The sequence below is a fragment of the Prionailurus viverrinus genome, chromosome B2 (assembly GCF_022837055.1).
Source record: "Prionailurus viverrinus isolate Anna chromosome B2, UM_Priviv_1.0, whole genome shotgun sequence".
Classification (NCBI taxonomy): domain Eukaryota; kingdom Metazoa; phylum Chordata; class Mammalia; order Carnivora; family Felidae; genus Prionailurus; species Prionailurus viverrinus.
In genome coordinates, this window is record NC_062565.1 from 41,108,501 (window position 1) to 41,122,868 (window position 14,368).

Genomic DNA, 14,368 nt, shown 5'->3' on the forward strand with positions numbered 1-14,368 from the left:
ATATATGCACAGGCGCACAACCTCCCTCGCCTCCTGGCCACTCCTCAGCCCCTCACGTCCCTCTGGAAACCCGTGGACTACAAGTCCCGGTAGGCTTCGGGCACTTAGCTCTGACTGCACGTGCGCACACGGCTGCCCGCCGGAAGGACCGAGTCTGGCTGTGTTTATCTCGTTGGGGAGCTAGCCGTCGGTTGGCGCGCAACGGGTTCTAGACTGCAGGCAGCGCGAGGATCCGCGGCCCCGCCCCGGCCCGGCCTGGCAGGTAGCCCGGGATGGGTTGAAGAACAAGGAAAATTGGAGGGGCTGGGGTCGCCCATACCTGGAGCTGGCGTCGTGGGGGAGGGGCCTGAGAGTGATGAGGTGGGGGTGGGGAGGGAACTAGGGGGATGATGGGAAAGGAGAGTGTTAATGGGGAAAGGAGGACTGGGGGAGGATGGTGAGGAAATGAGTGGGGGGGACCTGGTGGCTGGCAGAGGCACTGAAGGGAATTGGAAGGAAGACCGGGCTATGAGGAGAACGGGGAAGCTGAGGATAATGTAAAAAAAGGAGGGGAGGGTCTGGCATTGTGGGGGAGGGGAGTGTTGGGATGACTGGAAGAAGACAGGGATAGCGTCATAGGCAGGGAGGAATATCCCTGGCCGAAAGGGGTCAGTGAATATTCGCCTTTTTCCCCTTAGTGGAAGAGGGAAAATGGAGGGCTGTCGGGGTGGAGCTTGGTGCGGTGGGAGAAGGAAAAAGGAGAAAACTGCAAAGCTCACAGATCAAGAAGGGCCAGAAATGGGGAGTGGACATTGCAAGAGACCAGGGAGGGGGATAGGTACATGAAGGGTATGCAGGAAGCTTGAGAATGCAGCAATGATCCAGGAGACCCAGAGACAAATGGGGCCCCTGAGACAGTAGGGGCTTATCTCCATGAGTTTGAGTTATCATTGTGAAGCAGCTAAGAATCTGTCCACTTTTGGATGGAATTGCTTCTGTCTTCCCCTGTGAATTTTTTACCTTGACATAGCTGAAGGGGGGAGTAGAAGTTATGAGGGAAGACAAAAGACTCACATTCTTAAACTGTTCAACCTCCTATCTGTCCCCACAAGTCCAGATCCAAGATCTTTTGGATTGAGAACAGGAGTAATGAAGTGAGAGTGGTTTCCTGCCGGGGCTATTTCAGGTTTGGCAGGCTGGCTATTTAAAGCATGGGATGGGGGGTTGAGGGAGGTTGAAGGGGGAGGGGGGCTGGCAAGCCAGCTGAAAACCGTGTCTCTTTCTTATGAGGGGCCTCCCTTACTTGCTTTCTCTATGCCTGAGGTTCTGCCAGGTTCTTCGCTCTGCCAGGGCTTCTTGAGCAGGGAGCAGATGATCCACTCAAACCCAGCAGGTGCCTGCCAACGAAGGCAATACCCATTGGAGGAACATTTGTCTGACAGAGCCTTCAAATGTACCCATTATCACTAGGTTGGCAGGTCATGCTTGAGTCTATTTCTTGTCCTGCCCAAGGGCTCCCCCACACCCTGCCCCTTCCTCTCTCTTTTCTAACACACACCCCTACCCCATTCCCCTTTCAGGGATCTAAGTGGGAGAAGAGCTGCTGAAACAGCTTGTTCTTTATTACAATAGCAGGGTTGGAGAAGTAGCAGGAGGGGAAAATTCCTCCTCTCCACCCCCACCCCCTCAGTCCCCAGCAGACACATACCTTTCTGGCTTAAGTTCCTAGTCTTGGCAGTATACCAGGCACAGCTGTTAAAGGAACTCCTCGTGCCTGTGAGGGGCCCTGGATGACCCTGATGACAACAGCTTAGTTTGACGAGAGCTCCCTTTGAGGGGCTTACCATCCGTGGAGCCCCCTGTCCTGGATCATTCCTACCCTATCCACCCTGCCCTGGATGGGGGGACTGTTTCACTCCAAGAGCCAAAAGCTTTTCTCCTTTGAAGCACCCATGCCAGCTTTCAATGGACCGATTGGGGTTGGCTGCACTATTAATAGCCCTGAGTATTTTGAGATCCCTTTCCCCACCTTAAAGAGCACAGATTCTTAGAGAGGTGGCAGTAAGCGGAGCAGAGCCAGAGAGACAAGAGAATGCACTGCCCTGGGAAGGGCAGGCGGTGCTTGCAGCTTGTGCCAGGCCAGCGACACGGTGAAGCCTCCATGAGTAAGGGATGACCATGCTGAACCTTTGATCAGCAAATTCTGAGCTGTCAATCAGGTCAGAGCCGCCCCGCCCTTCACTGTGGGAGAACACAGGACCAGGGCTAGCTCCCTGACCTCTACCTGAGCTTTGGAAAGGTGGTGTGGGAGGGCCACCAGGGTGACACTTGGAGGCAAGGGCTGGTCCTGGGCAGAGTCCTGGTGAGCCAGATAAAGACCTTGCCTGAGGAGCCCATGGCCATAACTTGTGTGCAGGTAGCAGAGGCAGCAGGCCGTGCCGGGGGGGCATGTTGCTGTAACCAGTGACCCAGGGGATGTTACGGTGGACAGTGCACCTGGAGGGCGGGCCCCGCAGGGTGAACCATGCTGCAGTGGCTGTTGGGCACCGGGTATACTCCTTCGGGGGTTACTGCTCTGGTGAAGACTATGAAACACTGCGGCAGATTGATGTACACATTTTCAATGCAGGTAAGCTAATGCTGGGACCATCCCTGGGTACCCATGTCAGGGAGGGGAACGGGCAGCTGAATGAGGTTTGGTGGCAGTCCCCATGGCCAAAGGGGATGGGGGAATGAATGTCTGGTTTGGGAAAAGGTGAACAGCCTGGAAGGAGGTTTCCAGGGCTGAGCAGAACTGTGCCCACAGTGTCCTTGCGTTGGACAAAGCTGCCCCCAGTGAGGCCTGCCATCCGTGGGCAGGCTCCTGTGGTACCCTACATGCGGTATGGACACTCGACCGTCCTCATCGATGACATGGTCTTCCTTTGGGGCGGGCGGAATGACACCGAAGGAGCCTGCAATGTACTTTATGCCTTTGACGTCAGTGAGTATGGATCTCAGAGAGGCTCTGTTCTGCCAAATGATGCCTCCGGGGAATGGGCTGGGAAAGGTGTGGGCTGAGGGCATTCTAGAGTCTAGGAGGGAGTGGTGTCAGAGGTTGCTTACCGACCCAGCTTCTCCTCTCTTTCAGATACTCACAAGTGGTCCACACCGCGAGTGTCAGGAACAGTTCCTGGGGCCCGGGATGGACATTCAGCTTGTGTCCTGGGCAAAACCATGTACATTTTCGGGGGCTACGAGCAGCTGGTATGTCTGGGAGCAAACTAGAGCTTTAGGGTGAGAATAAGAAAAAGGGAAATTAAGGGTGGTGGAATGGGAGGCTTTGGCTTGTTTGCGGGTTTTGATGGGAGAGGCCAAGAGTCAGAGGGTCACCACGGATCCCCTCTTTGATTCCTTTCTTCACTTCCTTTCTCTTCCCACTCAGGCGGACTGCTTTTCCAATGACATTCACAAGCTGGATACCAGTACCATGACATGGACCCTTATTTGTACAAAGGTCTGCCTTTTCTTCTTCCTCCCAGATCCTTACTTTCAATTGAAGAAATCATAGGAAGCTCAGTGAGAGCAGATCCCCTCCTAGCCTCCGTGCTGACTCCCACTCTTTTATCTCTCTGCTCCTGCCCAGGGCAACCCTGCACGCTGGAGGGACTTTCACTCAGCTACAATGCTGGGCAGTCACATGTATGTCTTTGGGGGCCGTGCCGACCGCTTTGGGCCGTTCCATTCCAACAATGAGATTTACTGCAACCGCATCCGTGTCTTTGACACCAGGACTGAGGCCTGGCTGGACTGTCCACCCACTCCAGTGCTGCCTGAGGGCCGCCGGAGCCACTCAGCCTGTGAGTGTCTGTGGGTCTCTGTGGGGGTCCCCTTTCCCACCTGTTGCCCTCACACTCTTCACGTTTCTCTTTCCTTCCAGTTGGTTATAATGGGGAGCTGTATATCTTTGGTGGCTATAATGCAAGGCTGAACCGGCATTTCCATGACCTCTGGAAGTTTAACCCTGGTACAGAGCGCTGCCTTTAAATTTTTTTTTTTAATGTTTACTTATTTTTGAGAGAGAGAGAGAGAGAGAGAGAGACAGACAGACAGACAGAGTGTGAACTAGGGAGGGGCAGAGAGAGAGGGAGACCCAGAATCCGAAGCAGGCTCCAGGCTCTGAGCTGTCAGCACAGACCCCGACGTGGGGCTAGAACTCACAAACCAAGAGATCGTGACCTGAGCTGAAGTCAGATGCTTAACCGACTGAGCCACCCAGGCGCCCCCAGAGCACTGCCTTTAAGGGGAGAACAAGGAGCAATTGGGGGAGGGGAAAAAATAATCCTAAATAGGTGAGGGTGAGCATGGGGGTAGGGAGGATGTCTGGACTGGGCAGGTATTAAACCTCCATATAAACTTCTCTTCAGTGTCCTTTACCTGGAAAAAGATTGAACCGAAGGGGAAGGGGCCATGTCCCCGCCGGCGCCAGTGCTGCTGTATTGTTGGTGACAAGATTGTTCTCTTTGGGGGTACCAGGTTAGGAGGAAAGTGGGAGGGCTTGGGGAAGGGCCCAATCTGACTGCATGGGAGGCATTTGAGGAGGAGGGTCTCATGGGTAGTCTTTCCTCCTTCCTTAATCTCTTTTTTGATCCCTATAGTCCATCTCCTGAGGAAGGCCTGGGAGATGAATTTGACCTCATAGATCATTCTGATTTACACATTTTGGACTTTAGTAAGTACACATATTTCCAGATATGTGTCCCTGTCTTTGGGTGGTGACATTGAGGAGTGGACCCTTTCCTTGGTTCTGAGCGTATTCCTCTCTCTGACTTCTCCTTCAAAGGCCCTAGTCTGAAGACTCTGTGTAAACTGGCCGTGATTCAGTATAACCTGGACCAGTCGTGTTTGCCCCATGACATCAGGTACAGTGAGTGGTTGGAGAGGAGGGATTGGTTGAGAGTGTGTGATCAGATGAACTTGTTTCTCAGTATAGAGGGGACAGAAGTTTTTGTTCTGCTGGAGATGTAATGTACTTGAGAGTGAGAGCAAAGGAGATACAGGATTATCAGCTGGGTAAATCATATGAAGAAAAAAAAATCCGGTGTTTCAAACCAAGCTCAGAAGCATCACTTCCTGAGACCCGAGCCTGTATGGTTGTTTTTAACATGCTGAGAAAGTTCAATTAAATCTTTGAAGTTAGCTGCAAAGTAAAGACAAGTATAGGAATCTTTGGATCATATTAGTTCCAGAGTTAAGGGAGGTCCTTCCTAGCTACTTCCCTTTGAATTCCATTCTTAGGTCCAAATCAAGCACCAAAAGTTATTTGGTGTATACTTGTGTCCTTCAGGGTCATTATGGACACTTCCCTCTCCTGTATCAGTTCAGTTTAACTCTTACTTGCCTGGGGGAGAGGGGTGGTGGTGTTCAGTATTTGGTGACACGAAGTATACAAGGCTGAACTGATGGCTCATGGGCTTGCTCAGGATTGACACATGTGCAAGTATTTCATACCAAGTAGACTGTAGTGAGGGTCTTGGCATAAAGGGGGTACTTGGTAAATCTTTGTAGGATGACAGAATTGTCAAAAAGAAAGGGAGAAAAAAGGGATTTAATTTTAATGTGGTGGGAGGGCTGGGGAAGTCTGTACAAGCCTAGGAGAGGGGAGTCAGGGCCTTTAAAGGGTTGGGAGTTGAGAGTAAAAACAGGCATTCCTGGTTGGATCTGAGCAGAGGGGGAAAGGTAGGGTGGGAAGTTTACTGAGGTGTGTATACAGATGGTTTTTTCCAGGAGTTGGGCATAAGCACACATATATAAACATAGATAGGAAGTCTACATGAGCTGGCAGGTGGATTAGTGGGTGATAACCAGATTTGGTGGTGGGTGGGGCCATGATTGTTAACAATCATGTCAAACAGTAAGGCTATAAGAAAGAGGTGGCTGTGGGTGGTTGAGCTTTAGGATGTTGAAGGGACTGGTGTGTTCATAGCTTTGTTTGAGCAATTCTGGGCTTGAGGGTGGAGGCTCCACTCTTGTGCCCTTTCTGCCTGTCATTGTTGGCCTTCCAGGTGGGAGCTGAATGCCATGACCACCAACAGCAATATCAGTCGCCCCATCGTCTCCTCCCATGGGTAGGAGAAAGTTGCTGCCGCCTCCCTTCCTGAGCCTGCTATTATCTTCACTGCCCTTCCCCATCCCTCACCTGCCTGCCCCTTTGGTCCCTGGACTCGGTATACCTCTGCGTGGAGTTGTTGGACTAGAGGTGTTTCCTGTGCTGTGAACTCGGTGGGGAGCTGTAGGGGGGAGGGCTAGTTCCCTACCCCCTTGGGCCGAGGGCCCCTTCCCCTTGGTGCTCTGTCCCATACACCTCCTTCCAACTGCTCCTGGGCCTCTGCTCTGCCCCAGGCCAGCCAAGCTCTGTTGGGAAGTGAAGGGAATGGGGATTAGGGAGAAGCAAGCAGTGCCTGAGCCTCAGGAGCTTCCCCCACCCTTGTTTCCACCCCCTCCCCCTGCTTGAGTCAAGAGCATTGATTGGGAGCTGAGAGGAATTGCAACTGTTGCCATGAAACCCTCATTCTCCCTGACCTGGGGAGGCGAGGACCAGCAGATAATCCCACCCTTCCCTGAGCTGTTGCTGTTCCCTGACGCTCCCAGCCAGCTCAGATTTTATAAAAATGGATTAAAAATCTCCAAACGTGTGATCTGTTTTTGTGGAATACGATGGGGGTGGATGGCAGAAGCTTGCGAAAGGACAGGGTGCTTCTCTGCCAGGTTCTGGCTTTTCTGCCAAGAGCAAAAGGAAACCAAATACCACCAAGGCCTGGCCCTGGCTTTTCTAGAGCGCGGGGTCCAGCGCCATGTGACCAAAAGGTGGCGACGGCATACCGAGTGCGTGCATCCCGCCGGAGTGTCCTGGCCACCACCGACTTGCGCAGACGCGTCTCCCGGAGAAGCCGGAAGAGGCGGGGCGGGAGGCACAAGGGCGGAAGTGGCGCCATTCGCTCCCGGCGCGTCCCACAAGCCAATGCCGAGAGAGAGTTCTCGTGTCGCGGCGGCCCTCGGGTCTCCCCGCAGGGCCAGTAGAGTCGAGGAGGATGGCGAGGGCATGGGGCCCGGGGTCCTGCGGAAGGGTGAGGGCCTCGTGCCGGGCCGAGGGGCAGCGCGGGGCGGGGGGAAGGGTAGGTGGCGGCGCAGTGACCGTGAAACTGCCTAGTTCTCTGTAAGAGGCCACCGCGGGGAGCGCCGCCGACGAAATGGGACAGTGGGGTGTGAGGAGGCGCTTCCTGGGTTAGGACAGCCTGCAGTTTCTGAAAGGGAGGATGAGAGTTTTGCGCAGAGAGAAAACGCGTGTGTAAAAGTACAGTCTGGGGAGGCATTGGTTGCTGGGGGTTAGTAGGTCAGGATTGAACACATTTCGCAAATCTTCGTTGAGCATCTATCGTGTGCGGGCTGTTCTAGATGCCATTCTAGATGCTGTAGATACAGTAGTGAATAGAAGCCGTCAAAAACTCCTGTTCTGGGGTGACTGGCTGGCTCAGTCAGTAGAGCATGTGACTCTTGATCTGGGAGGTGTGGGTTCAAGCTCACATTGGGTGTATAGATAAGTTAGACATAAAATCTTAAAAATCGTGTTCTCATGGAACTTATCTTTCAGAAAGGATGACTAAAAAAAAGTAAATTAATACAGTAAAAGGTAAAGCAGAGGAATGTGTATTTTTAAGGGTGAATTTTGACATGTGAATTATACCTCAGTTTTTCAAAAAGATTATAAGGGCTATGGAGAGAAAGCAAGGGAGGGGTTGCAATTTTAGGTAGTTACAGAAGGCCTCACTGAGTAGGTGACATTTGAGCAACCGTTTGAAGGAGGTGAGGAAACAGTAAATACATCTGGATAAAGATTCCAAGCAGAGGCAACATCGAATGCAAAGGAACTGAGGCAGGATCATAGATCTTCTTGCTCAGTAAGTGCTAGACTAGTTGAGAGGAGTGGGAAAGAGATTATAGGACTCAAGATTAGAGACCAGGGGTGAGGTCACATGGGGGGTTTCAAACCACTATAAGGCCTGTAGCTTTTACTCTGATCAAGATGAAGCTATTAGGGAGTTTTGAGTTCTGAAGTGATGTGATCTGAAGCATATGTGTATGGAAAAGGGGTAGGAATGATGAGATCAGCTTTGCATTTTAGATGCCCCTGTCCAGCCTGTCCAGCATCACTTTGGGAGGAGATGGCGGTTGGAAGACCAGTTAGGAGGCTAGAGCACTGGCTGAGGTGAGAGGTGCTGAGAGTATGAAGGAGAGCACTGGCAGTGGTAACTGAGCAAGGAAGACATGCCCTGTGGGGAAGACCGTGAAGGCAGGATTCAAAAGAAAATGAAAAAGAATGGACTGTGGCTTGGCCTACCCCCAACCGTACATTTGTATACCTTCCTTAGCAGGTGGTGGGAATGGTTGGGAAGTTAGGTGTCAGTGTAGCACTCTTGCAACCTGCGCTGCCTAAAGCCTGTCGTGATTGGCCTGATGGGGATCTTGGAAAGGGTCAGTTACTTAAGGAATGAGGGTGGGATGATGTCTCTGTAACGCTGGGAGATGCTGTGCTGAGTTGTGTCCCCATCCCTCCTTCCACAGACACATCTGACATGTCATTTGAAGAGCTGTTGGAATTGCAGAACAAAGTGGGGACTAAGACATACAAACAGTTGGTAGCTGGAAACAATACTAAGAAGCCAAGTTCTAGACCACCTGTCCAAAATGCATGTGTTGCAGATAAGCACAGGTGAGGAGCAAGGCCTGCCCCAGGAATTTGAGAATACCTGGGACTTTGGGTGGGTGTCTGCATTCCTAGATGGGAGGCCTTTGATCAAGACTGGAGAGCCAGGGAGGGCGCCTGGGTGGCCCTTTCAGTTAAGGGGCCGACTTTGGCTCAGGTCATGATCTTGCAGTTTGTGAGTTCAAGCCCCACGTCAGGCTCTGTGCTGACAGGTTGGAACCTGGAGCCTGCTTCAGATTCTGTGTCTCCCTCTCTCTCTGCCCAACTCCCACTGGCACTCTGTCTCTCTCAAAAATAAACGTTAAAAACCAAACAACAACAAAAAACAACACTGGAGAGCCAGGGCATCTGACTGGCTCAGCCAGTGGAGTGTGCACCTCTTTTTTTTTTTTTTTTTTTAATGTGTTTATTTTTGAGAGAGAGAGACTGAGCACTCACAATTGGGGGAAGGGCAGAGAGAGAGAGAGAGAGGGATGGAGGATCCCAGGCAGGCTCCAGGCTGACAGCAGAGAGCCCAATGTGGGGCTGAGACTCCTGAACCGTGAGATCATGACCTGAGCTGAAGTCAGACATTCAACTGACTGAGCCACCCAGGTGCCCCTCTTGATCTTGGGGTTGTGAGTTTCAGCCCCACGTTGGGTATAAAGATTACTTAAAAATAAAATCTTTAAAAAAAACAAAAAAGGACTGGAGACCCTGGACATGTCTTTTAATTTCTCCGTAGGCCTCTGGAAATGTCAGCCAAGGTTCGGGTGCCATTTTTGCGTCAAGTTGTTCCAGTCAGTAAGAAGGTGAGGAGGAAGCAGGAAGGGCTGTCTCAGTGAAGGGAGATTGAACAGTTCATTTATAGTCTCTCTGTTCTTTCCAAAGGTAGCCCGGGACCCCCGCTTTGACGATCTGTCAGGGGAATATAATCCTGAGGTGTTTGACAAAACGTATCAATTCCTGAATGACATCCGAGCCAAAGAGAAAGAGGTTTGGAACATTAGACTAGCTCATGGGGATTCCAGGGGTGGGAAACTCGGGTACAGGTTATTGAGTTGGGCAGAGGGGAACAGGGAACATAGTGGTGGGCAGATTTATTTCTGCTTAATTGATTTAACTCTTCCCAAATGTGCTTCTGTTCAAATCCTGGCTCATTAGTTTACCAGCCATGTGACCATTGGCAGGTTCCTTAACTTCTCACTTTTCTAATCATAAAGAGATAATAAAATAATTCATATCTCTTAGTGTTACTGCATTAACAAACGTGAACCTCTTAGTATAATGCTTGGCACAACATTTTGGTTGACGTTTGCAGACTGCTAACCGTCATATTCATTTTATAATGTGGAGCTTGTGAAAAAGCAGTTGAAGAAGCACCGTTCAGGGCAGGAGCACGAGAAACTGCAGCAGCTGCTCCAGAGAATGGTGAGTGGGTCAGAATCGCAGGTGGGCGGGGAGAACAGTTCAGGGCACGCGGGAGGTGGTTCACAGTCCCTCCTACTCACCCATCCACCCACCTCATCTTTGCTTCTCAGGAGCAGCAAGAACTGGCACAGCAGGAACGCAAGCGGCAGCAGGAGCTGCGCCTGGCCCTGAAGCAGGAGAGGCGGGCTCGGGCCCAGCAGGGCCATCGGCCATACTTCCTGAAGAAATGTAAGTGGGGCACAGCTGTCACAGGCTGGTTACAGGGACAGGCTTGGGCGGCCATAGAGGCAGCATGCTGTGTTGGGGGTCCGTGAGCTCCCTAACGAAGTCATGAAGGCTGGATCCCATGGGAAGTTGGAGGAAAATAGAAATGGTAGGGAGGAGTTAATTTGTAACTATTCTTGTATCCCTAATTATAGATTATGGGCAAGGAGTGTTGCTTTTATCTCTCCCGCCTCCCCTACATATGCTGGGCCAGGCACATAGAAGGAGCTCATAGTTGGTTTAATGGAGAAAGCAGGGAATGGTAGAAAAAATCTGCTTGCTGCACACACCAGTGAACTCCAACCAAGTCATGTATCCCAGCATCGAGGTTGAGAAGTACAGACCTGGGGAAAGGAAAAGAGGAGTGCCTCCTCCCTTGCTTACCTGCTTTCTTTCTCTTTGTTCTCTAGCTGAGCAGCGCCAGTTGGTCCTAGCTGAGAAGTTCAAGGAGTTGAAACGTAGTAAGAAGTTAGAGAGCTTCTTGAGTCGAAAGAGGCGCCGAAATGCAGGCAAGGACCGGAGACATCTCCCTTTGAACAAAGAGTAATGAGGAACGGTTCTCAGCTCTGCCACTGCCCCAGTGAGAAACGGATCTATGGGGACAGACTTGGGCTTGGCCTCTTCTAGTTGTTTTTCATGAAAGGGCAAGGATCATAGCTGCCCTTGAGCTAGATTGGCTCAAAGATGACCAGAGGGCTCTTGGACAAGAAGATCAGCCCAGCCTTCTGTCCTGGCACACTTTGTCTGCTTGGATCTGGTTCATCATGTCCTCATGTTCTCCCATCCTTGCTTTAAACCAGTGATCGTGGTGTAGAAGAAAAAGGGCCAGTGAGTGAGTGAGTGATCTTGAGGCTAGTGAAGGCTGTAAAGCTCCTAGTGCTGGGACTTTATGTAAGAGCCAAATTGTAAACATTCCTGTTATTCTTCTTTTTATTATTTTTTGGTGGGTTTTTCGAGCGGCCTAGAACTACTGTTTCAGTGGGCCATCTGTGGGGGCTGGCAGCAAACTTAAGGCTCCCATAAAGTGGGAAATCAGACCAGAGACCCCTCCTACTTAAACCTCAAAGAAGACACGATCATTGAAAGGGTAAACCACTCTCACAGCTCACCTATGTAGTTTTGGTTTTGGATACAGAGGGAGAGAGGAGGTGAGGACAGAAAGTTTCCCCAGTAATGTAGAATCACGGCTGGTTGTCGGTACTGTTTGGGTCTACAGTTCCTACTCCCGTGTGGACTAGAGAATCCTCAAGCTAATTAATGATTCAGTTTGAAGTGGTCTCGGGTTGGTAGTGCTTCCAGGCACCTGGCAGAAGCAAATGTAATCTTCACTTGGAGGGTTGTACTTGAAACTCAAGCCTCAAGGAGTTCCTTTAGATAAAATTTGAAGGAATGTGAGCTTTCAGTGAAAATATGAAGCACACAAGGGAAGAAATCACCATGAGCAAGAGTCATCAGGGACAATAGAAAACAGACTCAGACCAGCAAAGACAGATGTTAGAAATATAAAATACAAAACAAAATATCTTGCTTATATTTAAAGAGAAACTATGACTAAAGAAAAGAATATCTAAAAGGACCAAACTGGTTTGATAAAAAGTAGAGCTTTTAAAAATGAACAATATACTATTTGAAGTTAGAAACTTTAAGGTTGGGGTGCCTGGCTTGCTCAGTTGGTGGAGTGTGCGACCCTTGGTCTTGGGGTTGTGAATTTGAGCCCCACGTTGGGTGTAGAGATTACTTAAAAATCTTTAAAAAAAAAGAAAGAAAGAAAGAAAGAAAGAAAGAAAGAAAGAAAGAAAAACTTTATGGGGCACCTGGGTGACTCGGTTAAGCCTCTGACTCTTGACTTCGGCTCAGGTCATGATCTCATGGTTCGTGGAATGGAGCCCCATGTTGGACTCTATGCTGACAGTGCGGAGCCTACTTGGGATTCTCTCTCTCTCTCTCTCTCTCTCTCTCTCTCTCTCTCATGGTTCGTGGGATTGAGCCCCACTTTGGGCTTTATGCTGACAGTGCGGAGCCTGCTTAGGATTCTCTCTCTCTCTCTCTCTCTCTCTCTCTCTCTCTCTCTCTCATGAGCGTGCACTCTCCCTATCTTGCTGTCTCTCAAAATAAATAAACATTTAAAAAAGAAAGAAACTTTATGGTTAAGCAACAGATTAGACACATCTAAAAGGAGAATGAACCAGAAGTAGATTTGAAGTTACAAAGATGGAACACAGGGATACAGAGAAATGGAAACTGAGGAAAGGATTAAAATACATAGGAAGAACAAAACATGGAAGATAGATTAAGAAGGTATAATACATATAATCTGAAATCCAGAGAAGAGAATATTTTAAAGAGGCTGAGAATTTTCTAGAATTGAAATTTATAAGCAGTAAGATTCAGAAAGCCCTATTAATTCCAAGCAGGAAACAAATTGATGGCTGGCTCAGTCAGTAGAGCATGCAACTCTTGATCTTGCCCCACCTTGGGCATAGTTTTTTGTTTTTTAATGTGATAAATCATGAAATTACTACGTTTTAAAGACTAACATCTAAAAAACAGTCATAAGGAAAAGGAAGAGAGGTAGAATTAGAAGCTAGGATATCTAATGCTTTATGCTTCTGGAATGGAGGAGTAGATGTAATTCTGATGACTGAACTATGAAATGAGCATAAAGTGTTTGTCCCCCAAGTGATTGTAAGCTGAGGGCTAAAGCTACCAGGATATTTTATCTTGCCCAGAGGGATCCAGTGCTCCAGGGTCCCTGATGCCACATAGATCAATCCTAAGAACAGATTCTGACAGGTAAAAGAAAAAGACTATTGAACTATTGGGCTCAAAAAACACTAAGAAGGTAATAGAAAAGCTCAAAAAAAAAAAAAAATCTGGTTGGCAGCTAAGTCTGAGCAGTTAAAAAAGCACTCTAAATGCTATCTTGGAATGAGAGTGTTGTGAAGATGCCCCTGTTGCCACCAGTGGTATTCCACTTTCCTTCTTGTTTTGCTCTAGATTCAGAAATTCCTGGCAGAGGCATTTGATTAGCTAAACCTTGGTTATATGGCTGCAAGGGGAATGCTGGGAAAGCAAGTATCTGGTCTTTTATATGGTGAGGGGTGGGCTTTATCTTCAACTTCAATTTGTGTGAGGTTTCCAAGCATAAGAAGGGGGTTTAGGGGTGCCTGGGGGGCTCACTTGGTTAAGTGTCTGACTTTGGCTCAAGTTACAATCTCGTGGTTCATGAGTTCCAGCCCCGCAGCATTGGGCTCTCTGCTGTCCTTGCAGAGCCTGCTTCAGATCTTCTGTCTCCCCACTCTCTCTGTGCCCCTCCCCTGCTCACTCTCTCTCAAAAATAAATATTAAAAAAAAAAAGGGGGGGGGTTCAGATGAAGGGTAGTCAAGAACATACCTGCATGTCCATCACAAGGCTGTATTGGCCCCACCACGCCTTCAGCCTGCTACTCTTCCCCTTTATCAAGGGCCCACAGGAGACATTGGAGAGCTCTGAGCTTCAGCGATGGGTTAGTCGGTCTACTTGCTTTTTGATTTTTATTGGGAATATATTGAGTTGAGATATAATTGATATTACACACTTGACTTCCTCCACCCATTTAACTTGTACAATGTGATGGTTTTTAGTATTTTCGGAGTTGTGTAACCATCCCAATTTTGTAACATTTTTGACACCCCAAAAAGAAACCCCATATCCTCTAGCAGACACTCCCCCATTTCTTCCCAGTCTCCCCAGCTCTAGGCAGCCACTAAACCACTTTCTGGCTCTAGATTTGCCTGTTTTGGAGCATTTCACATAAGTGGAATTAATATGTGATCCTTTATGTGCAAACCAGATCTGGGATAAAGAAATAGAGGCTATGAGAATGGTCTCACAAAAGGGTCAGGGTAGCAAACTTCTGTCCCAAGTCACGCAGGAAGTGTGTGCCTTGTAGGGATTGAAAGTCCTGAGGGCAGGGGAAGAGGCTTAGGTCT

General features: G+C 49.4%; 1 protein-coding gene across 9 annotated transcripts; it reads left to right on the forward strand.

Moving 5' to 3' along the window:
* The first annotated feature begins 34 nt into the window (after positions 1–34).
* Positions 35–11,916, forward strand: KLHDC3 (kelch domain containing 3). Of its 9 annotated transcripts, XM_047858693.1 has the most exons (16): positions 35–262; positions 1,092–1,165; positions 2,016–2,608; positions 2,786–2,962; positions 3,110–3,225; positions 3,404–3,475; positions 3,605–3,818; positions 3,899–3,985; positions 4,386–4,494; positions 4,617–4,690; positions 8,581–8,728; positions 9,447–9,513; positions 9,593–9,697; positions 10,058–10,132; positions 10,243–10,360; positions 10,807–11,916. In XM_047858693.1, exons 3-16 carry the CDS (start codon positions 2,455–2,457, stop codon positions 10,941–10,943), a joined length of 1,653 nt encoding a protein of 550 aa, XP_047714649.1. In that variant the 5' UTR covers positions 35–262; positions 1,092–1,165; positions 2,016–2,454; the 3' UTR covers positions 10,944–11,916. The 9 variants fall into 9 exon arrangements, with proteins under 9 accessions (XP_047714649.1, XP_047714643.1, XP_047714641.1 ...); XM_047858687.1 differs by lacking the exons at positions 3,899–3,985; positions 4,386–4,494; positions 4,617–4,690 and adding an exon at positions 8,089–8,093 and having other exon boundaries at positions 2,016–2,198; positions 2,396–2,608; positions 3,605–3,828; XM_047858685.1 differs by lacking the exons at positions 3,899–3,985; positions 4,386–4,494; positions 4,617–4,690 and adding an exon at positions 8,089–8,093 and having other exon boundaries at positions 2,396–2,608; positions 3,605–3,828.
* Positions 11,917–14,368: the final 2,452 nt, after the last annotated feature.

What these genes read in the sequence shown, in the direction of transcription:
- KLHDC3 (XM_047858693.1), top strand. Translation starts at nt 2,455, where the DNA reads ATGTTACGGTGGACAGTGCACCTGGAGGGCGGGCCCCGCAGGGTGAAC. An exon ending in TCGGGGGCTACGAGCAGCTG is followed by an intron (nt 3,226 to 3,403) that starts GTATGTCTGGGA and finishes CTTCCCACTCAG; the next exon opens with GCGGACTGCTTTTCCAATGA. An exon ending in CCGCCGGAGCCACTCAGCCT is followed by an intron (nt 3,819 to 3,898) that starts GTGAGTGTCTGT and finishes CTTTCCTTCCAG; the next exon opens with TTGGTTATAATGGGGAGCTG.